The sequence below is a fragment of the Microtus pennsylvanicus genome, chromosome 2 (genome assembly GCF_037038515.1).
Source record: "Microtus pennsylvanicus isolate mMicPen1 chromosome 2, mMicPen1.hap1, whole genome shotgun sequence".
In the NCBI taxonomy this organism is placed as follows: Eukaryota; Metazoa; Chordata; class Mammalia; order Rodentia; family Cricetidae; genus Microtus; species Microtus pennsylvanicus.
In genome coordinates, this window is record NC_134580.1 from 8555965 (window position 1) to 8583946 (window position 27982).

Genomic DNA, 27982 nt, shown 5'->3' on the forward strand with positions numbered 1-27982 from the left:
GCTGTGTAGCAAATGGCTGGCACGATTCTCACACACAGAGAGGGCTCCCCAAACACAGCTGCTCTCTGACAACACAGCAACCAGAAAGCTGCCCCCACCCCACAGAGCACCTCCTCAGCTTACCTGTGAGATGTAGCCTGGAGGGACATGGCTGTCGTCCTGGGGTCTGGGGGCATTCTGAGGCGCTTCTCCTCGGAGACGCCATGCCTCCAGCTGGGCACGGAGAGACTGGACCTGAACACAGGAAGACTAGGTCAACAGGCATCCTGAAATGGGGAAGGGTGCTGGTGGGAGGCAGGGAGCCCAGTTTTCCCGGCGTGCTTAGTAACAGCTCTGGTTTGCAGAAGGGGCAGCAGCCCCAGCAAGCGGTGCAGACAAAGGGACTTCGTGGCTGGGTCCAGGATGGCTAGGTCAATGACCCGGGTGAGCTTTGACCCAGACAAGGCTGGGAACAGCACACAATCATGGATGTAGCTATCACCCATGATTGTAATGGGGGACATCCCTGCGCCTCACTTTCCATGTATGAGAAAGGAGTGGGGCCTAGCGGGACAGATGTCACGGAGGGCAAAGAGGCACCTCGCAAAGCAAAGGGCCTGTTCTTTGCCTCTCCTCTGGTGTCTTCCCTGTAGTTAAGGACAGAACAAAGACAAAGCCATATGAAACAAAGTCAGCTCTAAGGGCTGGGGGAAATAGTCGCCTGTGAGGTGCCTAAGATGTCAGTTGGCAGGTCAGATATGGGGTGAGATCCTAGACACTGTAGGGCTGCCAAGCCAATATCAGGTCATGCACACTGGTACCAGAGGAGTCCTGATGGGGAGGGAGGCCTACCTCCTTTTCCAGGGCTTCATGGCTGTCACTTGGGGACCCCTGTCGCTCGCTGTGTCCTTGGTTGAGCAGGGCAGTGAGTGGCACTCTCTTGTTCTCCCGCAGGGGCAGCTTTTCCAATTCCTGCCACTTCTTTTCAATCTCTTCACTGAGGCGGCTCTGCTGGTCATCAGTCAGGGGGGCTCCCAGGCCCCTCCGAGTCCCATCACCACTGGGCGTCTCTGGGGTCCTGCTGTCCGTGGACTCAAACCATTTGCGTCTTTCCTCAGAACGTTGAGCCAGGTCCCGCTCCAGATCCTCATGTTTGGTTGGGCGCTCAGGAGTAGAGCGGGACAGAGTGCGCACGCGCTGTGGGGAGCTTGGCGTTAATGGAGAGAGCTCCACGTAGTCCAGCGACTGTCGTGGTCCATCCACTTTGCGAGGGCCACCGCGGCCGATAACTTCAGAGCTTGTCCGCTGCTCGCCTATCTTCAGGGAGCCCTTCTGGGTGCCATAGCCACGCAGCGTGTTTTCCTTATTGCAATCTGAGAGCCTAGGACATCAGTGGAGCTGCATCAGGGGGCAATCTTTGCCCACTCCAGCTCATAGAGCACTTTGAGAGGGGTCCAGGCCAGGGACTGGGCAGGGACTCCAGGGAGCAGGCAGTTCTGACTAGAGGTGGAGACCTTCTGCCTCATTATCAGACCCTGGGAGGACCCTAGCAAGAGCATCTGCCAGCAGATTCCCTCTCATAGTCTCATCGACCGTATCTGGGACACGGGGCAGCAAGGCCTCACATGGCACAGGTGTGGGGGCTCAGTGTGCAAAGTAAACGGGAGAGTCTTTACAAGTGCCAACGCCTGTGTTATTACAGGCATAAAACAGTAACACGGCTGCAATGCCTGTGTTATTACAGGCATAAAACAGTAACACGGCTTCACGAGGAGCTGAGGAGATGGCTCCGCAGTTAAAAGGTTTGGTTCCTGGAGTTCACATGGTGGTTCACAACCCAGGGGACCTGACACCTGCTTCTGACCTCCAAGGGCCCTGCACGACATGATGCATATACAGGCAACACAACACACAAAATGCATAAGGCTAGGCCCTGGGTTTCGGGTCAGGCTCAGGGTAGGCGATGCTGATGAGGGGAGACACTGACACCTGAGTGAACAGAGCACAGGAGGTTGAGACACCGGTGACAGCTGCAGCTCAGTCCAGCAGTGTTCATTGCCATTCAGCTCCAAACTATACTTCCCAGCATCCTCTGCAGCACTGTAATCATGTGACCACATTCTGGCGTGGGGTAGAAGCGACTCCCTCTAAAGAGCCTCCTCAGCACTTCAGCTGTGCCCTCTGACCTGACGACCAAGCAGTAAGCTAAGGGCTGCTGAGCTGTGCACTGGGTCTGTACTAAACATCTGATCCAGTCCTGCAGAGCACTCCAGCCTGCACACTAAACAGTCCAACAGCACGCTTCTGCAGAATTCACCAAGGCCCCGGGATACATGCCTACACGGTGCAGACCCGATACCTAACGTGCCAGGTGAGGAAGCTGAAGTGCAGATGGGAAAGCCTCTGGCCTAGGGCTGAACAACCACGATGCAGCCAGGCTTGGGGACTCAAGCGGCCTACCTTACTTCTGTCCTGCAGCCACCTCAGCTCCTCACACACTGTAACAGACAGACCCCTGCCCTTTACCACAGCAGCCAGAGGGGGCCGTGTGCAGAAGTCACAGTACCTAGCACACAGAAGAGCCCACTTTGCCTCCTGAGCCTCCTCTCTAAATCACCAAGACCTTCTCCAGCTTTTAGAACGTAAGGGGACCTAATGAAACAGGGCGTCACGCCTAGGTTCTCAATGGATTCTGGATGGCCAAGAGCATGTGCTGGTCTTTCACAGTTGGTTGCTAGCGGAACTGAGCCCCAGAAGGTACAGCCACAGGGCCCTCAGGTGAGTATGCAAAGCCCCACACAGGAACACAGCATCATCCCTCGCCCAGGGCCCAGCCCAACACATACTTGGTGACATCTGGGGCTGAAGTTGGACGCACAGTCTTCCTGAGAGCCTCAATCCAGTTCCTCCGGATGCCCGAGGTCATGGCCGACAAGGTATAAATGGCGTCTTTGGTCTGCAAGGGCATTCTACATGTAGTTTGCCACATGGCCAGCCCAGTGTCCCCTCCCCTTGTGGAGCTGGTTCTTCCTTCCCAGGAGGGTGTATGAGGTCAGGTAGGTAGAAGGTACAAAACCCTCTGCCAGCCTTGCTTCAAGTCTCCCTAAATATGCTAAGTACGGGCATCAGCACTGCTGACCGGCGGAGGAAGGTCTGACGGGAAATGAGCGAGTGAGTCAGGCTGACACCTGCCCAGGCCTGGGTTACACACTCCACCTCCCGGATCTGCATGCGGCCTTACATGGATCTGGAAGCCATAGTTGCGCTGTACCGCGTACTCCGTGACGTCTGTGCAGGAGCGCAGGTCGATCTCACCATCCAGTTCATCCGCCTAAAGCAAGAGGATCCACCGCAGTCTACATGGGCCCTGTGGAGCCCCACTCCACAGTCCCTAACCATGAGGACCCACCCACCCAGGCACCTCACCTCCTCGGCGGTGGAGTCCCTGTAATATTTGAGGCTTGAATCCGTCAGCACAAACCAATGCTTTTTCCACTGTGAAGGAGGAGATGGTGAGGGAAAGGCAGGGGCAAGGAAGACTGTGTGCACTTGTCCCATCCCTTACTCCCCTCCTTACAGCTGAGGGGTTTGACAGGAGTCACAGCTTAGAAAGGCAGATCTGAACAAGCAGACAGTGGCTGTGAACCGGCCCAGCCCGGTAACTATGTCTTCTGTGGCCCCAGTGGACAGCCTTTCTTTGGCCTGCTCACCCCCATGTTACTGTTTTTTGAGACAGGGTCCCATGTAGCTCAGGCTGGCTTTCAGTCTTTGATGTAGCCAGCATGACCAGGATGTGTATGGAGACATGCACCACAGTGTGCGTGTGCATCAGAAGACAACCGTGGAGAGGCTTCCCTTTCCTTTACCGCTACCCGTCCTGGATTCTAGGAATCAACTCAGGTCACTAGGCTTGCCGTGGCAAGTGCTTTACCAGCTAAACTGTCTTGTTGGCCCGACCCTGAACTTCTCATCATCCAGCCTTCATCTCCCGAGTCCTAGAATTACAGGCATGCGCCGTCATGCCTGGACTGTGTGAGGCTGGGGATTGAATCCAACGGTCATGCCTGGTAGGCAACCATTCTGTCAACTGAAGGATTCTCAGGCCACTCCAGACCCCTCAGAAGACATCAAAGCTCAGCATGTGCCTTCCTCCAGCCAGACAAGGGAAGGGGCAGGGCTCTGAGAGGTTAAATGCTTAGCAAGTCAGTGACTAAGTTGGGCCAGACCTCTGCCAGTCTTTTTCCACATGCCCACTGGATTGACACAGTGTCAAGAACAAAGATCTCTCAGACAGGACTAGAAAGAGGCCTGGGGCAAGCAACTAAGTTCTGCTTCCCCATCTGTGCTGTGGGCCGATTATGCACAGTTTCCACTGTGAGAGCGCATTGGTGAACCCTAACGTTTGTGAGCTGCAGTTTGAGTGTCCCTGCTCTGCCTCTTAGGAGGCCAAGGTTAGGCCACCAAGCGAGGTGGGCAAGGGACAGGCAGACAAACCTGGCATTCCACGCGCCAACCTCAGCCTCCCTCTGGGCTCTTGCCACTTTATTGGAATCAGTTGGGATCAGCCCACTGCCAGGATGGGTGTTTCCCTGTCCAGCCCTCCTGGGGCTCCCCTGACACCCCATCCCTGTTGGTGCTGTTTCTTGCTTTTGTTCCCTAAAGACATGATACGGTTTCTAGCATTTGAGGGTGAGTCTTTCTACTTCTTTCTATGTGCTCTCCCCGGAGAAATAGGGTTTAGCACCAAAAACCCAGAGTAAGAGTGTTGCCTTGCTGTGTGCCCATCAGTCAGTGTTCCACTTCCCCAGTCTTTAGTGTTCCGATGTACAGTGGGGATGATAAGAAGTCCCCAGGCTTTGGGTCAGGTTGGAGGCATCCATCCCTCATGTGTCTCTCATGGCATGTGGTACTTGATCTTGGGAACAGTTCAAAGAGGTCAGCCTCTTAGAACAATCTTGCCCCTGGAGTGGACTCAGGTAACACTTGGGACTGCAACTGTCTCTGCAAAGTGGGTGGGTTCTGTGGAAAACGGCGTCTCGGCCCTCTAGGCCTACTCTGTCACTGTTTGCAATAGAAGCTGGATGGAGCTCTGAGGACCTAAGGTTCCAGGGTCTAGGCTTGGGCTGCCCAAGACATCACTTTGCCCGAAAGAGGTCTTACTCTTGGGGGCCTGATTCCCATCTGTGCACAAGGAGCCGGGCTGGCCACACTCCCAAAGCCCTTCCAGTTTGGACATTCCAAAATCCTATGAACGAGCATGAGTAACAGCCAGTTCTGGGTGGGGCCCTTAATCCCTCTGCCCTCCAGGGACCTTGGGTAGGGAGGCCAGGAAGGGGTCACTGGCAGGGTGCCAGGGCTTGTGTGAGCCTGGAGAGCAGCCACTAAGGGATGTTGAGCAGGCAGCAGGGACAGAAGGCTGCTGGCTGCGGGGAATAAAGCGCGTGGGCAGGAAACACAATGCGATTCCCCTTGGCTGGGAGCCCTGCCCGGCATGCGGGCCGCACGCAGATCTGAGCCACAGGCACATGCAGGAGGAGTAGGCAGGGGGCCAGATTAGCTCCCAGCCTCCAGCCTGCCTGGCAGCTGACAGAGCAGAGCAAGTGACCAGTGCTGCTCCAGACACTTCCAAGGACAGATACATTAGACTAGATAGATGGAGGGTGATAAGTTGAGCTCCCAGCAGGCAGTAGAGGCTTCTGGCCCCTCACACAGCAACCTCTGTGACTCTGTTCTCCACTTTGTCCGTCATTTGCACGTCATAGACCTCATGACTGAGGCTGTGATTTCACCAACAGAGCCCCAGATTTGAGAGTGCCCCACTCTATACCCCAGTGTCTGGCAATCCGTACAACTCAGGCTTCTGTGACGCCTCCGCCCAAGACCCTCGGATTCCTAGCTGATGTTGTCACAAGGAAGGAGAGCCAAGATGCTCCTGGTGAGAACTGGGGCTAGCACCAGGAGTGTGCATGGCGGGGAGGCTCCACCTGCGACTTGTGTGTTAAAACTGATGAGGAAGTTCATAGCTGGCCTCCCTTTCCCTGGACCAGAAGTTCTACTCCTTTAGGGTTTTCACCTGGCCCTCATCTCGGACCCCCCCCCCATGCCTACTCCAAGGGCCTTTCCATAGAAGCCCTGCATCAGCCCAGCCAACCTCTCCCCTCCAGCCCAGCCTCCTACCTCTCCAGGCTCATCCAAGATCGACATCCATCCCTTCTTGAAGTTGAGCAGGTCGGGCTGCAGGGAGATGGAAAGGTAAACGGTCAGACTCAGGAGGAAAGTCAAGCAGGCTGCTAGGAGGGACCATGACAGTCATCTTGCCCTGGTCCTGTGACACTGGTCCTGGGAGACCAATGAAGAGGGCAAGGGACTCAGGGAACTTTCCCCCAAACCAAGCAGAACCAAGTAGGCTCCCAGCCACAGAGACAGCCTTGGCTCTTTTCCTCAGCATTCTCTGAGAGCCAAGAGGTTGGGCTGAGTGGCTAAGACACACACCCCAGATGTCCAAGCTCCCTGGCCCCACCCAAGATGGAGAGAGAGGAGACAGAAGAAGTTCGCCTATGAAGAGAGCTCTAGGAAGTCCAGAGCGTAACCTTGAGAAACAGCCTAGCAGAAGTCCACGACCTCTTCAACAGGATCCAGGCGGACCATGCAGAACACAACCCAATGCTCTACCCAAGCCTCTGTTCATCCTCCCACCAAGCCTGCGACCCTAAGGGTTGAGCCAGGCCCAGGCTGAGGACCAGATGGCCTCTTTCCCCTAGGTCTCCTTGGACAGGCCATGGCACCTCAATCCTGGCAAGCCTTACCTGGCAGGTCCTACCCAAGGAGGCAGAGCCCTGGAGTTGGGGGCTCCCAGCTGCAGCATGTCCCAGAGGGAGGCTGTGAGCTAGCTCTCTCTGCCCAGGCCTACATGAAGCTGCTCTTCCTGAACTGCCCATCTGGAGGGCATCATCCCCCAGACCCTCCCTGACCACTGGGGCCCTCACCGATCTAGGCCCCCGTCCTTTAGTAGCCTCAGCTCCTGCCCACTGGCAGGGAAGAGAACTGGGCTGGCCAAACAGGCTGGCAGGGAGGAGGTGGCCACCTGTTGCCATGGCTCTGAGCCCACCTATCAGAGTCTGCAGCAAGTGAGCCTCACCGGGCCAAGGTGTCTGGTTGCGTGAAGGGAGTCAGTGACATAGTGCAGAAGGGTAGCGGCAGCTGGGAACCAGAGCCACCTGACCTGGCCATCTCTGTGGGCTTGCTCTCTGCTAGAGAACCCCATTTTCCTCAGGTAGAGTAAGCGTGCTGAGAGAGCCCCAGGCCAGCAGTCTGAACACTTAGAACCATCCACAGCCGAGGTTGGGGCTCCCTCACTCTGCATACCTGTCTGAGGGAGGAGGCGGGCTATGCTCCAAACCCGGAAACCCCGGGGCTGTGCTCGCCCTGTTTGTTCCCTATTCTGTCAGTCTCCCATCTGTGACAAGGCAACCCAGGATGACCCCCAACTAAAACTGAAGACAGTGACCAACCGTAGCTGGCTCCACTTCCCTTCAGCATGGTCCGCCTACCCCCACAGTCCCAGGATCTGGAAGAGAGGCCTAGTCACAACAGGTCTCAGGAGAAACAGTGTATAAATATCGTCCACCTTCCTGTCATAAATTCCTGTGCTTTGGGGTAGATCCCCTGACCCCAAACTGGCCCCAAGGAGTCAAAAGTCAGGGCTTGGTCTATAGAGCTGGCACTCTCAGTGAGGCTGACCTAAAAAGGAAGGCCCCCAGGCACAGTGTCAGACAGGGACCCAGAGTGCTGCATTAGAAGTGAAGCGGCAGTGACCACCACCTCCCCTCGCCACATGCGCAGCCCCCTCCAGGCTCTGGCTCTTATGTGTGGCAGTGACTAGGGGTTCTGCCCCAATCCCAGTATTCCAAGGGCACTGAACATACTGTAGTCAGAACAGCTCCCAGATGACTCCCAAGACCAGTACCAAGAGAGGCACCGCAGGTCTGGTGTGACCTAGCATGACAACTTCAAGGAGCGAAGAGCAGCAGAGTGAGCGTCAGAGAAGCATGTGCCACACAAACAGGAGGACCTGAGGCTAGACCTCAGCACCCACATAAAAGCCTGGGTACGATGGTACATGCCTATAATCCTAGTTCGGGAAGGTGGAGGAGGAGCTCTGGGGTTTGCTGTCAGGCAATCTAGCTAAACTAGAAAGTTCCAGATTCACTGAGAGATCCTGTCTGAAAAGTAAAGTGGAGTGCAACATACCCAAAGTCACCCTTTAGCTTCTGCCAGGGTTAGGTTAGGTGTGTGCACACACGCATGCATGTGTGCACATACACGTACGCACACACAAATAAAACTGAATCTGACAAGCTGCATCCAGAAAGCCGCCACCTCCCCAGCTCCTCAGGCTCAGCTGCCCATTCTCTACCAGCAAGGCAGGAACACCCAGAGGCTCTCATGCCCTCCTCCCCAACCAGTACCACAAGTCATTCCTGCCCATCACCTCAGCCACAGCTGCAGCCCCTTCTAAGTACACACCTTTAAGGGGTCATCTAATGCCTTAATCTCCCATGCCAGCCTGGCCTGCCCCCACCTATTTATCCCAACGATTCCACCACAGTGCGCACAGATCCCAACACACAGCAACAATCCCCCAAATCCTTTACATTCGCTATGTCCTCAACCTGAAATACTAAATGTCCTTCTCCACTGACCAAACCTTCAGACCTGCCTAACTGCGTCATCTGAGGCCTCTTTGCAGGGCTTACTCCACGCCACCCACCTGCTGCCCACAGCCACCTCCCATAACCCCAAGAGGCCTCTGCTGCATTAAGATTGCTGTAAGCACTTTGGTTTTCCCTCCAGGTGGGCTGGTTAAGAAGGGGGGGGGGGGTGCGGCAGTGCACACACCTTTAATCCCAGCACTCAGGAGGCAGAGACAGGTGAATCTCTGTGAACTCGAGGCCATCCTAGTCTACAGAGCGAGTTCCAGGATAGCCAGGGCTACACAGAAAAACCCTGTCTCGAAAAACCAAAACCAAAACCAAACCAAACAAACAAAAAGCACAACAAAACTCTTTCAAAGGCACCAGGTACTGTTCTAGGGCAAGCTATCAGCTGTGAACAGGAGCCATGGTCCCTGCCCTGGCGGGGAGTTTAGGAGACAGACTGTAAACACGCAGAACAAGTATATAATTTGATGCCCATCGGTGACTGCAGACTGAGGCTCCTTCATAAAGCTTCCCCGGCGAAGGAGAAATGAGAAAGAGCTCTGGAGTCCAGGTCAGCCCGGATCTACCAGCTCCCTGAAACCTTCCTTGGTCACTTGCTCTGTACAGAACACTCAGCTGGTAGCAAGGTGTGTAAGTCAGGGGGATGGGCTCCATGAACAAGGAGGCTCAAGTCTGAATGGTGCCCAGGACGAGCCCGGGGAGCACTGTGGACGGTGACCACAAGCCTGTTCCTGGCTCCAAACCACTCGTGGCTCCCCACTGCTCCTGGCTCAAGCTAGGGCCCTTTCTCAGACCCCTTCCCTAAGTTTCCAGCATCCCTGAGATGGTCATTAGCCACGCCCCTTTATCGACACGCCCCTTCCTCCACAGTCCATAGCCATCTGACAGAGTCACATAATCAGAGGACAACTCCTGCAGGAAGCCCTGACCTCCCACCAGCAGGGATGCGCTTCCCTGCCCCCTGACATCCCTCTTTCAGGATACAGGCACACATGTGGTGCTTAGCAGACTCACCCTGCTTAGCACGTGCTTCCTGGGAGTGGCAACTGTGTACATTTCTTATCTCTCCCCAGAAAGCAAACTGAGACAGACCAGGGTATAAATTTTGGTCCAGTAAAAGGCCAAACTGCATCACCAGGGCTATACTTTTCTCTGGTGCACCTCAGTTTCCCTAACTAAATGACGGAGATGCTATCATCAACCTTGAGAGGATCAATCTGGTACTATCAAAGTATCTGGCAGGCACCCAGTGGGCCAGGCAACCACCTCCCCCTAACCCAGGACACTGACTCAACTCCTCCCCCAACATCCCTCCGTTCAGTAACAGGGAAGGGGAGGCTGCTGACGCCAGGAAAGGCCAGTAGGGAGGTGGCAGGATGTGCGGAGGCCGAGGAAATCCAGGCAACAGAGCCAGGTCATCACACACACACACACACACATACACATACACACACACACACACACACACACACACACACACACGCGCGCGCGCGCGCGCGCGCGCGGCAGGGACCCCACAGGCCACACCCCCAGCAGCACAGCCCACCCCTCACCAGGCCTACCCTTGCGCATGTGCATACACACCCTGTTCATCCTCCTCCCAACCCCAGGAGGGCCAGTCTGGGTCACCAGGCAGAAATCAAAAGCAGCCCCACCCCTCCATTCCAGAACACCATGGCCAGGTGGTCAAACCGTCCTGAAAACAGGCTGTTTCTTCTTTACACCTCACCAGCGCCCCTCCCCAAGTCTCAACTCACTTGGCTGTGAAATGGGGAGAACAGTGCTCTCAGCTGTGAAATTCGATAGAATTATCAGAGCATAGCCATTGATTGATAAATCTTGGTAGAGCCCACCTCCAAGAGAAACTGAAACTTCTGACCCCGCCCAAGGTCCCCAGCGCCCAACGCCTAGAGGACTCAAGTTTCAGCCGCCCCAGGAGGGGGCTCCCAACCGTGGGGGTGGGCGGGGCCGGACCCCCCAAACTCTGGCTAGAGCCCACAAGGGCTGGACAGCTATCACACGACCCATCAAGGCCCGGGGCACCTCTTCCCAGGCCCAAGCCAAGCAGCCTGGGGGGAGTGGGACTTCCACCAGGGGGCTGGCAGGCGGGGCAAGTGTCTCCCTGAGTCTGTCAGTGACTAGTACCCTCCACCGCACGGGCTCCACGGCGGGGAGAAGGGCAGGGGACCAGGGAGAAAAGTCTGGATCGAGCTGCCCCGCACTCAGCTCCCGGCCTCGCCGGGTCCGGGCTGGGGCCACTCACCGTCATGGCGGCGCCCCGGGACGCTGCTCCGGACTCTCGGGCCGGGCTCCGCGGCGCACCCAGCCCGCCGCCCCTCTCGGCCGCCGGCCGCCTCAGCTCCAGCCCTTCCCTTCCCCGGAGCTGCCCCGGCCCCTTCCATCCGCCCATAAAACTTTTTTTTTTTTTCAAACTTCCTGGGAGGACCCGGGTGGTCCAATGGGAGGGCTGGAAGCCGCGGCAAACAGCGGCGGGGGCGATGAGAGAACCAATGGGGGCGAGGGCCGGGCCAGGGGCGGGGCCTGCGCGACGGGGCGGGAGGTTGGGGCGGCGGGCAGGGAGGGCCGGGCTCCGGCCGGCGGCCTGCAGGAAGGAAGGGCCAACGTGCAGGTGACTGCCGGCGACGGCGCAGGGGCGGGGCAGTTTGATCTCCACGGCTGGGGCGAGAGCCTGAGTCCCCCAACCCCGTCCGAATGATGGATGCACCCGGCCCTGGCGCCTGGGTCGCAAGACGGAGTACAACACCCGATAATAACGACTCAGCGAGCTCCACTCGTTATCTACGCAGTCGGCATTCGTGCTTCCCACGGACCTGGGGCTCATTTGTTTGTGTTTTACTCACGAGAACGCAGTGGTTCAAAGATGGATCTACTTGCCCGAGTTCTCACGGGGTGGGGGTGAGAGAAATGGGGCAGAGAGGATCCTAACAAGTAAATTGCGCACAAAACGAGCGCAGCTTATTTATCAGAAGTTGGTAGATTGAAAGAGAAAGCTTTCTCGAAATCTCCCAAGTGGGACTTTCCATTAAGAAGTGAGGGTTACCGGGTGTGGGTGTGCACCTGTTGCCCGTGTTCCCAGCTCCCTTGTCAATATGTTGTGTTTTCTTTGCCTATGGAAGGAAGCTCATCGTGGTCCTTTAGGTGAGAAGGGACGTCAGTAGAATTTGTTGCTGATTGCACCGGAAGTTTGTGTGACAGTAGCCATTTAACCCTGCTAGCTTAAGCAAGCAAGGTACTATAGTACTCTAAGCCTCAATCTCACCCTGGGTAAATGAGTTGATGCAATGACCCGTGGGTGTTAACCAAGTCAAGCAACTAAAATAACTTCTCCATCTCTAGTTAGCCACCCTTAGGTGTGGGCCAGGGAGCCTGGGTTACTTGCAGTTTAGGATACTCTGCCAACTCGATTTGGAGCTCAAAAGCATTGCTCTTGCTGGGCATACTGGTATAGGCTGAGGAAGAGGGTGAGACAGGGAGCTCAAGGGTTTCGATCCAGCCTGAGCAAAGTATGTAATTCTAGGCTAACCTGAGCCTGCGCTAAATAGGAAGACCCCAAACAAAGAAAGAAACAAACATGGGAGTATACCACTATAATCCCAGCACTTGGAGACAGAGGCAGGAGGATCACCACAAGAAGTGAGTTGAAGGCTACATATCAAACCCTGTCTCAAAAATAAAGAAATAAATACTTTTTTTTTTTTCGAGACAGGGTTTCTCTGTAGCTTTGGTGCCTGTCGTGGAACTAGCTCTTGTAGACCAGGCTGGCCTCGAACTCCCAGAGATCCACCTGCCTCTGCCTCCCGAGTGCTGGGATTAAAGGCGTGCGCCACCACCGCCCGGCATAAAGAAATAAATAAAAGTGTATTGTATACTGCGATTACTATGGCGCTCTGATTCTCTGCCCATTTCACAGATAAGGAGCCGGAGGTCCAGGGAGTGAGTTTTTTCCTAGCGTCTCTGTTGAAGTCTCCTTGCAACAACACACACATTAAGTTTACTTCCTCTAGACACTAGTCTTTTGATGCCCATCTGCTTCCCACCCTCCCCCTGCACTCCTTAAAGGTTGTCAGCCCTTGGAAAGTGAGTAAGAAGAGAAACCGCCTCCCACCGGGTGCCTGGGAACAGAAAGCACCAGCTTCCCGGCTCTTGGCCCTGAGAGTCAGGTAAGCTCAACTCAAGGACCAGAGTGACGGTGACCAGCTCACTACACTGGATTCTGCACAGTCAGCTTCCTTTATAACCTGCCTGGGACTGCACTAAATTTTCTACATGCCTCTTCCATATGACGGACACAATGCGGAACTCCTGGAGCCCTGTGGAAGGGCAGACCTTTGGACTCTAGACTGCTGCCTTCTGTATGCATGTGTGTGCGCGCACACACACACATACACACACACACACACACACACACACACACACACACAGAGAGAGAGAGAGAGAGAGAGAGAGAGAGAGAGAGAGAGAGAGTTTCCTTTCCTACTACCTCACAAAAAGATGCATGGAAAATTCCCTTCACCCTTGGAGCCCCAGTATAACAGAGCCACATACCCCAGCCAGACATAGCCCTCACTGCTTAGTGCTCCTATTCCTCCCCTAGCGCTCCTTTCATCCAAGCACCTTTCCCAGCAGGGCCAGGGGCATAGCTACATGATATAGCCTGGCACCCACAAAGTTCTGGGTTCCATCTCCAACACTGGGGGAAAATGTTTTGCCTTGTACTCCCTGCATCTGGCCCTGCATCCTGTGCCCCTGCATCTGATTCCTTGCCCATATCTCCTATGCCCGTTGCTTTGCCTAATACTCCCTATTTCTGTCTCCCTTTTTCCTTGTCTTCTTCTTGCTCCTCACTCGGTGCTCCCAATATGTTGCTCCATGCCCCATGCTCCCTGAATCCACATCTTTGTCAAGTGCTCCCTGTATCTGACCCCTTGTTAATGTTCCCGACTTCTGCCTGTCCCTCTGCTACAGTGTCACTAACCCAGGAGCCTGTCGTGGTATTCGCCTCTATGTGCTCTCTGTGGGCAATAATGGAGCATGTCTTTCTCTATCTTGGAGGCCAGCCCAGGGCCTTAGCCTACGGTATACCCTAAGTAAACACTGGCTAACTGAATGAGTACACAAAGGAAACGATCACAGATCACCCTAGCACAAGAGAGATGCGGGACCTCAGAGGCCCGGAAGTGACTTATGCTGGCAAAGACTGGAGCCACCAGACTTCAGCAATATTCAGCATGGAGCCACATCTCTCCTGAGGACTCTAAGGTATGACTCAGGGAAGGGGAGTGGACCAGAGCACACATCCCGGTATGGACAGAGATAGAATTCCTGCTAGTTTTCTGGCTCTTCAGCAATCCTCAGAGAGACCCCAGACAGTTCCATCTCTGGTACTTTACAATTCTAGTCCCTAGAGAAAAAGATCATTACCCCAGACTCACCAAGCCTCGGCTGCCACACGGCCGGTAGGGAACACGATGGTAACTAAGAGCTGCCAGACGGCTCTGGGAGGCCAGCAACGCAGGGGTGGGTTTGTAAGTATTCAATGCTCAGATCAGCCAGAGCAGGGTTTGCATCTCAGATGCACCCATGTGTGACATGGAACAAGAGACTTCACTTCCTCCTTAGTGTGTGGACAACATGAATCTAATCGTCCTTAAGAAGAGGACCAAACATAGTCAGGCATGTCCTGCATGGGCTATGGAACCCGGAGATATAGTAGATACACAGTAACGGCTGGTAGTGTAGACACTGCACACAGACGTGGGAGTCTAGACTACAAAGATCTGTCCTTCCAGGGGGTTCCAGAAGTCCAGAAGCAAATCTATTATCCTAATCCCCACTTCGCTTATCCTCTCTACACCAAGGCCTTCCCTGCAGCTCCTCCCAGCTCTGCTGTGTGTTGGTGACCTTTAGTTAGTTTGATAAGGCAAATCCTGCCCAAGGCTTGAAGGACCACTGCACCTAGATAGCCAAGTTTGCTTGACTGCCTTGGGTGCCCCTGCCTGTAGGGAATGGCAGGAAGGAACCATAACACAGACAGGAAGCAGTACTAGGGCAGCCCTGGTCCCCAAGCCTCTAGGCATTCTAAGCTTCTGGGACCTTCCCCTTAGCCCTGGGCAGCTCAGCAGTTACCCCAGTCATGTGATAGGCATGACATCCAGTGCTCTGACTTTCTCTGAAACACTCTTTCTTGGGACTGTGCAAAATCCAGCCCTGTGATATCCTGGCTGTCGTCTCAAGTCTGTGCCCACCCTCTGTAAACTAGGCATGCGCCACCAAGGGCCCTGCAGTGTCAGGGCCCAGCACCAACAGGAAAGTCTAAGAGTCACCCAGTCACCAACAGTTAACCCCCAAAGTCAGCCCTTGGTTGTTTCTTGCTTGCTGTGAAGGGGCAGAAGGGGTCAAGTCGTAGCTACCTCCTCGCCCTGCCCTGGAGGAAGCCCCAACCAGAGGCCCCAGTGTTTACAGGCCTCTCTGGGCAGGGGATGGGTTACGTAAGGCCAGATGTTTGTGAAACTGGCCCAGGCCCAAGTCTGAGACACACTCTGTAATCCAGAACCCCTTCTGGCCCTCCTCCTTCTTCCCTCCCACCACCTGGCTCCCTGGCTCAGGCCAACAGTTGCTGACTGGATAGTACCCAAACATCCTTCATCCTAAAAGCTTTCAGGATCTGTGCCTTGCACTGGAGGCAGAAAAGCCCACCATCCAGAGCCTGACAGAGCTTTGTAGCGCCCTCTCCTTCCATGAGGTTCTCCCCCTCCTCCCTTTCAACTCCCAGTTTTTCTTGGCTAGGACCAGCCTCCTCCCCGCTTCCCTTGTCTATCCACCCTCTCCCCTCCAACCCCTCAGGAGCCAGCCTACCCTTTGCCACCTGAGGACCCCCAGAGACAGCAGGTATGGATTGAACAGCGCGGGCCGGTCCCCAGGCATCCGCCATGAAGTCACCAGTCGGCCCTTGAGTGGGCTCTCAGCCTTGCCCTCTGCTGGCCTCTTGGCTGCCTGTCAAACAGGGTCCAGTGTTGGCTGAAGGTCCCTGATGGGATGGAGTATCCCTGGTCACAGCCTCCCCTGACCATTCTGGTACTGCAAAGGCCCGGGGCTCCCACCTACCTCCCTCGTTCAGAGCTACAAAGGAAAAAAACTGGTTATCTTGCTCGCACTGCATAGTGTTTGACCAACAGGGTCTCTAGGACTCCATGCATCCTTGGGACTTGTGTCCAAAAGAGTTACAGATCACGTATGTTTAGCTCACATGGCATGCATCCATCATCTTGCATTTGGTTCTAACATTAATAACCAAGAAGTCTGGGCCAGGTGTGGTGGTGCACACTTGTAATCCCAGCACTTCAGAGGTGGAGGCAGGAGGATCAGGAGTTCAGCTTCAGCAACAGAGAAAGCTTGAGGCCTGCCTAAGCTACATGAAGCCCAAATTAAAACCACATTTTAAAAAATTAAAAAAAAGAAAAGCGGGACAGTAGTGTCCTACGCCTTTAATCCCAGCACTCGGGAGGCAGAGGCAGGCAGATCTCTGAGTTCAAAGCCAGCCTGGTCTACAGAGAGTTCCAGGGCAGCCAGAGCATTACAGAGACAGTGTGTCTCAAAAAACAAAACAAAACAAAAATCTGATTTCTCTTGAAATGTGGGAAAGATGTGGAGACTCTAGGTCCATTGTATCTCAGCAGCAACCACCTGGAGACAAGGGGTCATGCATGTGACCCCAGCTCCTGTTCCTATCACCTTGATTACCTGCCTGGCCTTCGGGGCATTAACATGAAGGAATGGACACAGACTTACACAGATGCCTGTCTCAGAGCCCTAGTGCTTCCATTTTGAAGTCACTTTTGTTGGGGCAACTGAGTCACTAGCAAAGCATAGGCCCTAAGCCACACAGCAGGCTCCAGGCTGAGGAAGGGGACAGAACCTCCTGTCCTCTGGCTGGAATCTGCAAGCTCTGGAAGCGAAGTCTGAAGCCCAGGAACCTGAGAGAACTGAGGAAAGGAGAGAGTCCCAAGATCACAACCCATCACAGCCCACAGCCCTGACCACCACACGGCCCCACTGTGGCTCACCTCAACTCATACCACCACACAGAAGGTGTTCACTAAGTGCTGTGAGTGGAAATGAATGAATGAATGAATGAGTAGTTAATACTCTGTCCAGTAGAGGTGGCAGGGGTGTGTGTCGGGGAAGGCTTTCCACATTGCTAATTTCCTCTTTGCTCACAAAGCCCAGGCTTCAGGAAGCATGAAGAAATCAGCCCGAAAGAGGAAGAGTGAAGTTGTCAGTGCCCCTGTTAGCAATGGGAGACCTCTGTCCCCTCCCCACTTCACAGGAGGGAAGACCAGCCACCAAGTAGATCGAGGCACATAGATGGGACAGAACCAGGAAGCAGTGTGGACAAGGGTGGGAATGGGGAGCCCAGGGATGCTTGTTGTGGAACATTGTTTTAACTAGGCAAAGATGTGTTACATTTGTCTATGCTGCAGACTACTATGCTACAGAATATATAAAGGTGAGCTACTTTTGTTTATGCTGAATGTGTCTAATGATGTAAAGATGTGCTACTTTTTTTTTTTACCTTGACTGCCTAAGGCGCCTGATTGGTCTAATAAAGAGCTGAACAGACAATGGCTAGGCAGAGGAGGGATAGGTGAGGCTGGCAGGCAGAGAGAATAAATAGGAGAAGAAATCCAGGCTCTAGAGAGGGAAGAACAAGAGAAGAAGGAGGAGAGAACGAGGCACACACCTGGGGCAAGAAGTCAGGCAGCCACCGTCCAGTCAGACATAGAGAAGCAGGGGAAGTAAGATCTACAGAAGTAAGAAGGGTAATAAGCCCAGAGGCAAGCAGTAGATAAAGAGAAACAGGTTAATTTAAGCTAAAAGAGCTAGCCAGAAATATCCCTAAACTAGGTGAAGCATTTAAAGCTAATAATAAGTCTCTGTGTCATGATTTGGGAGCTGGTTGGTGGCCCAAAAGAAAAATCCTGGTACAGAGCCAGGTAGGGGGACCAGAGTCTTGGGTTCTATTTGGGTCCAGCCACACACTGGCTGTTTCCTTGTCTGTACAAATGGGTTGGACAGCATAAGGCTGTGTATGACTCTGATCAGTGGCAGGGCCAGACTCAGGAGGCAGCACAGGGGAAGAGAAAAACATAGCCAGAGTCTCCGGCTCATGCTGTCTGCCGCTTGCCACCTGCTGTCTGCCTCTGCCTTCACCCCTCCAGAGGCTTCTGGTGAGAAAGCTCTGTTTGCAAGTTGCAGAGAGGATCAGGGCACAGCCATGCTGTTACAGCCGGGCCCCAGGCAGCCTCCCTGGTCCACCCCCTGCATAAAGCTCCAGCCTCCAGGGCCCTCCAGGTTGCTGCAGCACCTCCTTTAGCCCACTTTACCACTCCTGACCCCAGCTCCAGGAAGCATGGCCCAGCCCCACCCAGGAAGCCTGGCCCAGCCCTCTAGACCCAAAAGAACATTGCCCTCAGGAACTATTGGGGCCAAGCTGCCACTTGCTCAGGGAAAGACAGTGTGCCAGTAAGTGGGAAGCTGTGCCCTGGGCTTCCGACTCCAGGACCATCCCCCACCAAGTCCCCACGCGATGAGTAACACTACTGACCACCTCCCCCAAAGTTTCTCTCCTTAAGGCCTCAGCAGAGCCAGCCTGGGTCTGGATGGCTTCAGGACTCTTTGGAGGAGCTCATCCCACCTCCAGCCTGATTTCCCGTCCTTTTCCCTCCCCATGTGTCCAAGCCTAGGGCCCAACTACCGAGTCAGCCTGCTTCTGGTCAGCCAGTGAGTCTTCACCTCTGCTTGGTTCTGATGACTCAGGCTCTTCTGCCTGGAACCGAAGAAAAGAAAGAACACAGTTTAGCCTGTATCCCTCACGATTCACCCATCCATCTACCTTCTAAATTGTCTGTTTATTTTCTGTACATCCAATGTCACTAAATCCATGTTGCCAACCCAGCCGTCCCTCCTCTGTCCTCCATACCCTCCTGGCACCCTGCACCTCCATCACCCAGTCTGCACCCTGCCTTTGTTTAGGCACCATCTAGCCATCCATTGACCGTCCATCATATTCCACCTAATAACCATATACTCAGCCATCACGGAACAACCACCGCTATCCATCACCCCACCATCTACCTAACACCACCATCTGACCATCCTCCACTCACTGCCCACCTGCCACCTAACTACTGTCCCACCCAATCTCCCTCTTGTGTGCAATGGAGCAGCTGTAGATTCCACTGGTCTGCCATCCACTAAGATGAATTACTCTTGTCTATCAGACCTTGGGCTGAGAGGCAGAGGTCCTTGCCCCCATGGAACTCATCTTTGCTTGTTTGATGATGCTGGAGGTTGAACCCAGGGCTTTGGGCAATGCTGTGCAAGTGCTCTACCACTGAGCTGTATGCCTAGCCTGTGCCCATGGTTCTAAGGGGAAGTGGATATCCAATGTGACGGATGGAAGCAAAACCGTGAGGCCCACGAGGGGACCGTCACCAGCCCCAGGATGGGGTTAGTATTGGAGGACAGGACATTAGACAATGAGCAGACATTTGGCAGGTGACAAGGGAAGGTAGCGTGTACAAAACCCCATGCAGAGTCCTCCAGCCAGCACAGTGAGAGGAAGATATGGAGAGGAGGGAAGAGGAAGGGGCTTTGAATGACACACAAGGATCACTAGAGAAGTACCCGGGACCCCAGCAGGACCTGGAGAACTCTCTGCTTTGCCATCCAGGAGATGTCCCTCATGCCGGATTGACACACGTACGACGCCTGTGGTGTTTCTGTAAAGCTAGAGCCTGAGGGCAGCCCCGCCCTGCCCCCACCTATGCTCTGGGATTGGAGGCATCACCAGGTACAGCACCGGACCCATCCTGGCTACTAGGCTTACTTACCCAGTGAGCACTCTGTAGCCTCTCCTCCCTGCCCGAGCTACTGAAGTGGCCAGAGGTTCTCCATCCTTCATGTCACCATCCCCTAGTCTCCAAGCGATGCTGAGCCTCAAGTAGAGGAGCCCCAATCTTTGTGACCTCCCACCTCCCCTTTGACAGCGGCCACTGGGCCACAGCACTGCACACACATACCCTCCTCTGAGCATCAGGCGATGGCCCTGCCTCCACATTGCCCGATGGCAACTTGAGGGTAGGGCTGTGTCATTTGACCCTGCACCCCTGGTGTCTTAGTGCTAAATTAGATCGTTAACTGAGAACAGCCACAAGGTGGTGTGAGAGAGAGTGTCTCATAGTGCGGTAAGCACAGGCTTCGGAGTGGGTACTTTAATATCATTTACCAAAACTCTGGCAGGTATGGCCCCTAAGAAATTCTATTGAGTACGGGTCTTAGTTTTATCATCTATAGGCTGGGAACAGTGGCAGCTGCCTCTTCACTGTGCATGGCACCTATGACCTAACACACTGCCTGTGAGCTGGTGACACCACTGCCGATACTGTCGGGGAACAGGGTGCACACAGTTTGGAACAGCACCTTTGCTGGACCCCCTCCCGATATGGGACAGACTTACCGCCAGGTCAGGTGGGCTGTGGCTCTCTAGGTGATCTGTTTGCTCCAGAGCAGCCAGAGTTGAAGTTTCTGGTCCACTTGTCACTTTGGTTGTTGGCCACTGGGTGGAGGTACAGGCAGGGCTGGGTAGCTGTGCTGGGCTCTCCAACTGCTGCCCAGGGCTATGTCCATTGGCTTGGGCGACCTTGGCCCATCCTTCAGGCTGGGTCTGTGGCTCTGTCTTCAGGGTGTCCTCTGTTCCCGGGGAACCCAACTCTGGTCCTGAAGCCCTGGCTGAGTCCTTTTGGGGCAGCCGAGCCTGCAAGAGCTCCAACAGGCCTTCCCAGTCCAGACTTGGGAGCCGGGTCCAGGCTCCATCCTCAGGTGCCCGGAGAAGGCCCAGCAGGTCCCTCCAGTCTAGGTCGGGTGGCTTCTCAGGGCTATACTGATGTGGGGATGCTCCCTCAGCCCTCCAGCCTGTGGCAGTGGTGGCCTCAGGCTGCTGGGCACACAAGCATTCTGCTGGGCCTGCCCAGGAGCTGTCTGGGGGGGTTGTAGGCTGGTGAGGCCTGGACAACTCCTGAAGGCTACCTTGGCCCCTTGAGAAACCCCCCTGTCGCCCATTACTGGGAGGTTGCTCCCAAGCCTCTGACTGCCCCCACCTTTCCCTGTGCTCCTGGGCAGGACCCCTCCATATCCCCTCCAGGCTGGGACTATCAAGTTCTGGCCAGCCCCCCAGGCCTGGACCCTCCTGGCTGCCCCAGATCTTCTCTGGGTGTCTGTTAGGACTCTGGGGTCTTGACAGCTCCTCCTGACTCTGCCACCCTCCCAGAGGCTGCCTTAGGCCAGTGCAGCCACTCTCTAGATGTCTCTCTGTCTGAGCCTTCCTCTCAGGGGACTGGGCTGATGTCCTGGCAGGTGCTGAGGACCTCTGGAGTCGCCGGTCTACCTCAGGTCGCTTCTCGGGGCTCTTAGGATGTGGGGGCTCTGTTCGGCTCCTCCGGGCTGGCTCTGCCTGCTTGGCAGAGGGCTTGATCACCTGTGGATGAGGTGAAGGGGTGGGTGAGGCTCCGGACTGCACGGGATAGTCGCTGTCTGTCTTAGCCAAGCCCCAGAAGAAAGGGGGACTGTGAGGTGAGGCTGGATCTTCCTAGAAGCCTAGACCAAAGCAGGTGGAGAGTTGCAGCTCTCTCTCCTCTCACCCAATTTTCTTGGTTCCAGAAAGAGAGCAGCTCACTTTCTGGGCTCCCCCTCCGTAAGATAGTCTTTCCGAGCTGAGCTATCAGGTGCTGAATTTCCACCATGGGTAACTGTGCCCTTGGGGTGTGCATCACCCTCTGAGTTTCATTTGAGATCCAATCCCTATGCTGGACAAGGCAGCCCCTGAGGCACCTGAGGCTCCCTGAGATCTCAAGATAGCAGACACCTCCATGGGGACAGCTCCGAGGGGCTGTCTTCACGGGTTTGTATGGAGTCCTTCACACCTTGCCAAGAGCTTCCTGCCCTTGGAGAAAGTGGAGTCTGACCCCATGCTGTGGCCCTGGCTTTCCCACAGAGGACCTCCCTGCCCAGGACACCCGCCAGGAACCAAGGGTGTAGAGAGAAGCAGTAAGACCACTCATCAGGGCTGGTGGCTAGCAGTGCTCACCTGCCTGCTGGGGGTGGGGCTGGACTGTCTTCGACCTTGGCCGGGCCGCTGTGACCGTCCCTCATCCCGAGCCTGGAAGGCCCCTGGTGCTTCCGACTTCCTAAGAGCAAACGCACCTGTTCCAGAGGGCCTTTGGGACTTCATGCCAGCACCCAGCATTCCCATCCCACCCCAGAAAAGAGACTCATTGAAAGTCTAAAGTGAGGATGACCCTCTCGGGGCCTCAGTTTCCTCTTCTGGAAAATGGGGACAGTCAGCACCATCTAATCTGACTCATAAGGCCATAAAGATGGCACAGGAGAATGAATGGAGGGGGCAGCTCTTGGCCATGGCTCCCTCCTGCCTCATTTGGCACTTCCTATTACTCACCAGCCATCAGCCAGCCACCCCTGACAAAGGAATTCCCCTTGTAGGAATTCAGATTTATTGAGCATCTATTGTGTACCAGGCACTGAGCAAAAAAAATAATGACAATGTTTAAGAAAGCATTTATTGAGCGCTTCCTATGTTCTGGATGACAAGTATCTGTGTGCTGAGTCCCACAGCCTTGCACAACCTACTTCAGGGACAAGAGCAGTGGCTGTTAGGTGCCTCGTTTTCCCATTCTTTCTCCCCTTCTCCATCCATCTGCAAACATAGGCTTTCTCAAGCCTCTGGGAGCTAACAGAACCCCGACACTCAGCTTTGAAAACCCTGGCCCTTCTAGCCATGGGCGAAAGAGCTCCTAGCCAGGTGACTGTGAAGAGACACTCTCTCGATCTTGACAGTCCCAGAAAGGTCACCAGCAAAGGTCATCATACCCAACAGAGATCACCTTTAGCCTGTGCCAAAATCCTCGCTTCCAGATATGTGTGTGGGTTAACAATGAGTGGCTATGGTTATATTCAACATAGCATCACTGTTACTGAGCTAACAGACTGGGCACAGTCTGCCCCTTCTCCTAGTAAGAGACAAAAGACTCAGCCTCCATGAGCAGGTACCTCCTGTGGGGTCTGACTATCGGACTTCATCTAAACTGGCCATGGAGAGAGGCTTGTGGAAGACCCTAGGGTCCATCCCCAGCACAGCAAAAATAAGTCAAACCCACGAATCAGTGGGGCCATGACCACTGGCTGAGCAGAACCAGGAAGGAGAAATGCTTTCAGGAAGCCCAGGGTGAGTCCCCAAAGGAGACAAGAGGGAGGCTGTACAGGTGTCTGTGAGGACTGTCTTTCTAAAGTTTGCCCACAGTTGAAGAACCACGCAGAACACTGTAGAGGTTTGCAGAAGGAATGGACCTTGGGTGGTGATGACCCCTGTGATCCCAGTGCTCGGGAGGTAGGGCAGGGAAGCTGGGTGTTCGGGGGCATCACTGGCTACGCGGAGAGTGGGAGACCAGCCTCTCAAACTGAAGCGTGATATCGAGCTTTATTGTCCTGTGGTCTTTGCTGATGTTCTTAGAATTCGAACTGGAAGCTGTTGGGGTCCTTAGAAGCCCTAAGGTCCCTGGATTTTAAGCTTGAGGACTCCCTGATGAGTCAAGACAGGGTTTCTCTGTGTAGCTCTGGCTGTCCTGGAACTTGCTCTGTGGACCATGGTGGCCTTGAATGCAGAGGTCTGCCTGCCTCTGCCTCCCAAGTCCTAGGTATGCACCACTACTGCTATTTTTAGTAGGCTCCATTTTTAGTCAAATTTGAGACCTTTGAACAAGTTTCCCCCAGCACTGAGGTCTAGGAACTTCAATGAAAGTACCAAAATCCAAAGTCCCAAACATGATGAGGACCCAGTAGGGAAGTGCAAAATTTTTGGTCTCTTTCGAACGCCCATTTTCCAGCTTGTTCAGTGGTCATTCCTTCCAATAAGTCTTCCCTCACCCCTCATAAGCTTTGAAAGATAGGGTTAAAGAACCCTCATGGGAACCCAGCTCTTTGGCAATAGGACCCACGCAGAGCCACCTGTTCCCAGAGGTTGATGTGACTGTATCATGGATGACAAGGAAATGAATTTCCTCTGGATACTCAGATGGGTATATGGGCCTCCAAACAGTGTCAAAGAAGCAACAGGACAGATGGTGCACACTTTTAATCCCAGCACAGGGAGACAGAGGCAAGTGGATCTCTATGAGTTCCAGGCCAACCAGGGCTACATAGTGAGACCCTGCTTAAAAACAAAACAAAGACACTGTGTTCAGCAGATCCAAGGAAGGCTCTTTCAAAATTCAGACATTTAAGGGAGTTGGGTGGGAGGAAAGGCTAAAACACCAGTCAAATGCCTAAGTCTTTGACATGATCCTTCTGGAAAAATGCTCCAGGCTTGGGCAAAGTAGATGCTCAATAAATGTACACATCAGAGGAGTAACTAGGAGATAATGAAAATACAGCCCTGCACAGCCCCATCCCCCAGACTCATAAATTCTGCCTCTTATGCAAATGCATGCTGTCCTCAGAGGGCAAATGGAATTCCACCTGGAAAAGTACTAGATAGAGAAAATACCCTAACTGAGGTGGAAAGACAATGTACTAGGACGGGGAATGAAGTGGATAGAGGTAACTGTGTGAGCCCAGTGTGGTGCTGTATGCTCGTAATTCCAGCACTCAGGAACCTGGAGCAGAAGGACCTAGAGTCCAAGGCTAGTCTGGGCTACACTGCAAAATCCTAATTCAGTCGGGTGGTGGTGGCACGTGCCTTTAATCTCAGCCCTCAGGAGGCAGAGGCAGGAGGGTATCTATGAGTTCAAGGCCAGCCTGGTCTACAAGAGCTAGTGTCAGGACAGGCTCCAAAGCAAAACAGAGAAACCCTGTCTCGAAAAAAACAATAACAAAACAAACAAACAAACAAAAAAGCCGGGCAATGGTGGCGCACGCCTTTAATCCCAGCACTCGGGAGGCAGAGGCAGGCGGATCTCTGTGAGTGCGAGACCAGTCTGGTCTACAGAGCTAGTTCCAGGACAGGCTCCAAAGCCACAAAGAAACCCTGTCTCGAAAAAAACAAAAAAAGAAAAAAGAAAAAAACAAAAACAAAAAAAAAGAAAAGAAAAGAAAAAGAAAGAAAGAAACCAATGTGCTTTTAGTTTTTCCCATTTGACAGATGAAGAAACCAAGGCCCAAGTAGATTAAATTGCTTTAAGCAGATATCACAGGATACAGGGTAGCTTTGAACCCAGGTTTAAACCCAGTTTTGCTTGTTTGCTTGCTCGTTTGGTTTTGATTACATGGCTACACATAGTGTTACTTCAGCCTCAGAAAAAAATACCCTAATATACAGAAAGATACAGTGGCTTGGCCAAGACCACACAGCATGGCTTGAACTCTTGCTTTGGAAACTTTCCAACTGTTCTCCTCCCCAGCCCACCTGACTGCCCCTGCCCTGGCTCACCTGCGCTCTTGCCCGAAGAGGCGCTCCACCTCTGCCCGGCCAGGGCTGCGGGTACGGCCCTCGTTGCTGCCCTGTGTCTGGGGCTCTGGCCCCCTCTGGGCCAGCCTCCTAGGTGGGGGCAGGTCAGCCAGCTTGGTGTACTCCTCCCTTTCCAGGTTGTGTCTGGTTTCCCCTGGGGGTGCTGAGCCCCGAGAACCTGAGCTACCTGGGGGAGGGGAGGGGGCCAGGAGACCTAAATCACTGGGCGGGTGACGGGGAGGAGAGGAAGCTCTGGGTGCATCCCGATAACCGATGCATACTTGAGGGGGCAGCAGTGAGGAACCATGCAGAGAGTCAATAGAAGGGGCAAGGCTCTCCATACTGGTCCCAGGAGGATCCTGGAAAAAGAGGGAAGGCTCAGGGGCCTGGCGTGGTGGGGAGGAAAAGGAGGGGGCATCTCTGTGTCCAATACATACAGGAGTGGGGATGTGGGGAGGCTCATGCAGAGAGTCTGTGGAAGGGACTAGGCTCTCTGTGCTGGCCCTGGGGAGATCCTGGAAGAAGGAGGGTTCTGGGAACTGGCGTGGTGGGGAAGAGGCCCTGGGGGCATCACGGTACCCAATACACACTGGTGGGGGAAATTGTGGGGGATCATGCTGAGGGGACTCGTTCTCAGCATCTGACGTGTCTGGGAGGAAGGGGAAGGGATCGAACTGGGCATGACGAGGTGGTGAAGTAGCCCAGGGGGCATCACGGTGCCCAATACACACTGCAGGTGGCATGTAGGGGGGTTCGTGGTGGGGCGATTCGCTCTCAGAGGAGCGGGGATCTGGAAAAAAGGGGAAAGGGTCATACTGAAAATAGCGAGGGGGCGAAGAGGCGCGAGGTGCATCCCTGTGCCCAATGCACACAGCGCACGGTGGCTGGAAGGGCTCTGAAGCGGTCTGGGGAGCCCCTCGTGCTGGGTGCAGAGGTGAGGAAGTCCGAGAGGCACTGGGATGGCCTGGGTTATGAGAGGAGGCTAAGGATGGGGAATAGTGTTGGGGAGGGTCGTGGTGGGCTAGTTTGGTAGGAGCTGAAGTCTGAGACCTGTCCACTTGGGTTGGTCGGAGAGAAATGGATGCCCAAGGCACCTGATTTTGTTTGGTGCGAGGTGGAGATGAGGTTCGAGGACCACCACTCTGGGTCGGCCGAAGGGGAAAGGAGGCCCAAGGGATATCTTTGTTGGTACGGTGGGGAGAAGGGTTCCTGGAGCTATTGCCCTGAGTGGCACGGCGGGGAGATGATGGTCCTGGGTTGTCCTTTTGGGTACAGGCACTTCGGAGATGTTCCCATCTACTGCAGGAGGCTGTAGTCTTGTCTCCTTGGGTAGAAGGGGTCCTGGGGGTGTTCTGTGGTATGTAGGAAGTCCTGGGGTTGTCCCGCTGGGTGGTTCTGTTGGGAGATGAGGTTCTGGGGTTGTTCCTCTGGGCACAGGGAGTCCTGGGGTTGTCCCGCTGGGTGGTTCTGTTGGGAGAGGAGGTTCTGGGGTTGTCCCTCTGGGCACAGGGAGTCCTGGGGTTGTCCCGCTGGGTGGTTCTGTTGGGAGATGAGGTTCTGGGGTTGTCCCTCTGGGCACAGGGAGTCCTGGGGTTGTCCCGCTGGGTGGTTCTGTTGGGAGAGGAGGTTCTGGGGTTGTCCCTCTGGGCACAGGGAGTCCTGGGGTTGTCCCGCTGGGTGGTTCTGTTGGGAGAGGAGGTTCTGGGGTTGTCCCTCTGGGCACAGGGAGTCCTGGGGTTGTCCCGTTGGGTGGTTCTGTTGGGAGATGAGGTTCTGGGGTTGTCCCTCTGGGCACAGGGAGTCCTGGGGTTGTCCGGTTGGGTGGTTCTGTTGGGAGAGGAGGTTCTGGGGTTGTCCCTCTGGGCACAGGGAGTCCTGGGGTTGTCCCGCTGGGTGGTTCTGTTGGGAGAGGAGGTTCTGTGGTTGTCCCTCTGGGCACAGGGAGTCCTGGGGTTGTCCGGTTGGGTGGTTCTGTTGGGAGAGGAGGTTCTGGGGTTGTCCCTCTGGGCACAGGGAGTCCTGGGGTTGTCCCGTTGGGTGGTTCTGTTGGGAGAGGAGGTTCTGGGGTTGTCCCTCTGGGCACAGGGAGTCCTGGGGTTGTCCCGTTGGGTGGTTCTGTTGGGAGAGGAGGTTCTGAGGTTGTCCCTCTGGGCACAGGGAGTCCTGGGGTTGTCCCGTTGGGTGGTTCTGTTGACAGAGGAGGCTTGGGCACAAGGAGATGATGCAATGTGGGGGCCATCTTTGGGTGTAGAGGTCTTGAGGCTCTCTGAAGTGGCTCTGAGAGCAGAGGAAAGTGGAGTGCTGCTTTGCTGGGTGGACATGGTTCTATGAATGTCCCTTTGGGAAACTCTTGAAGGAGAGGAGGTTCCGGGGCTATTCCGCTGTTTGACTAAGCTCCTAGGGGTGTCTCTTTGGGTGTTACGGGATAGAGAGGGAACTTGGGAGGTTTCTGGTGCAGAAACATCCTGGAAGACATCCCTTTGAGCAGAAGCAGCCTGGGTGGTAGTCCGAGGCCCACTCAGTGGTGTCCCAGAAGAAGCCTGGGTTTGCCCTGCGCGACGTCGCTCCAAGGAGAAGTAGCCGCTTTCTGCCCGCAGCTTCGCCCAGTGCTGGCCAGCACCCTGTCCCTCACTGCCGGAATCTGGAGAGAAATTAGGAAGTTTAAGGTGAGGAGAAGGATCCAGGAAGGACAGAAAAATCAAGGCAGCCCCCAGTCTGATTCTAATAGGTATCAGTGTCTGGTCTA

General features: G+C 54.7%; 1 protein-coding gene across 3 annotated transcripts in view; it reads right to left on the bottom strand.

Moving 5' to 3' along the window:
• The window catches only part of Triobp (TRIO and F-actin binding protein), a 62143-nt gene that overhangs the window by 13753 nt on the left and 20408 nt on the right, over positions 1-27982 (bottom strand). For 2 of the 3 annotated variants that reach the window (XM_075959924.1, XM_075959925.1), the window contains exons 1-7: positions 10963-11109; positions 6157-6213; positions 3406-3474; positions 3221-3310; positions 2826-2935; positions 832-1360; positions 124-234 (exon numbers count right to left, since the gene is read on the bottom strand). In XM_075959924.1, the coding sequence (XP_075816039.1) occupies positions 124-234; positions 832-1360; positions 2826-2935; positions 3221-3310; positions 3406-3474; positions 6157-6213; positions 10963-11109 (1113 nt within the window). Of the gene's footprint in view, positions 1-123; positions 235-831; positions 1361-2825; positions 2936-3220; positions 3311-3405; positions 3475-6156; positions 6214-10962; positions 11110-15575; positions 15714-18474; positions 18547-20238; positions 21256-21864; positions 21965-25218; positions 27878-27982 lie in introns of those variants that run through there. The other variant, XM_075959926.1, reaches the window with a different exon arrangement.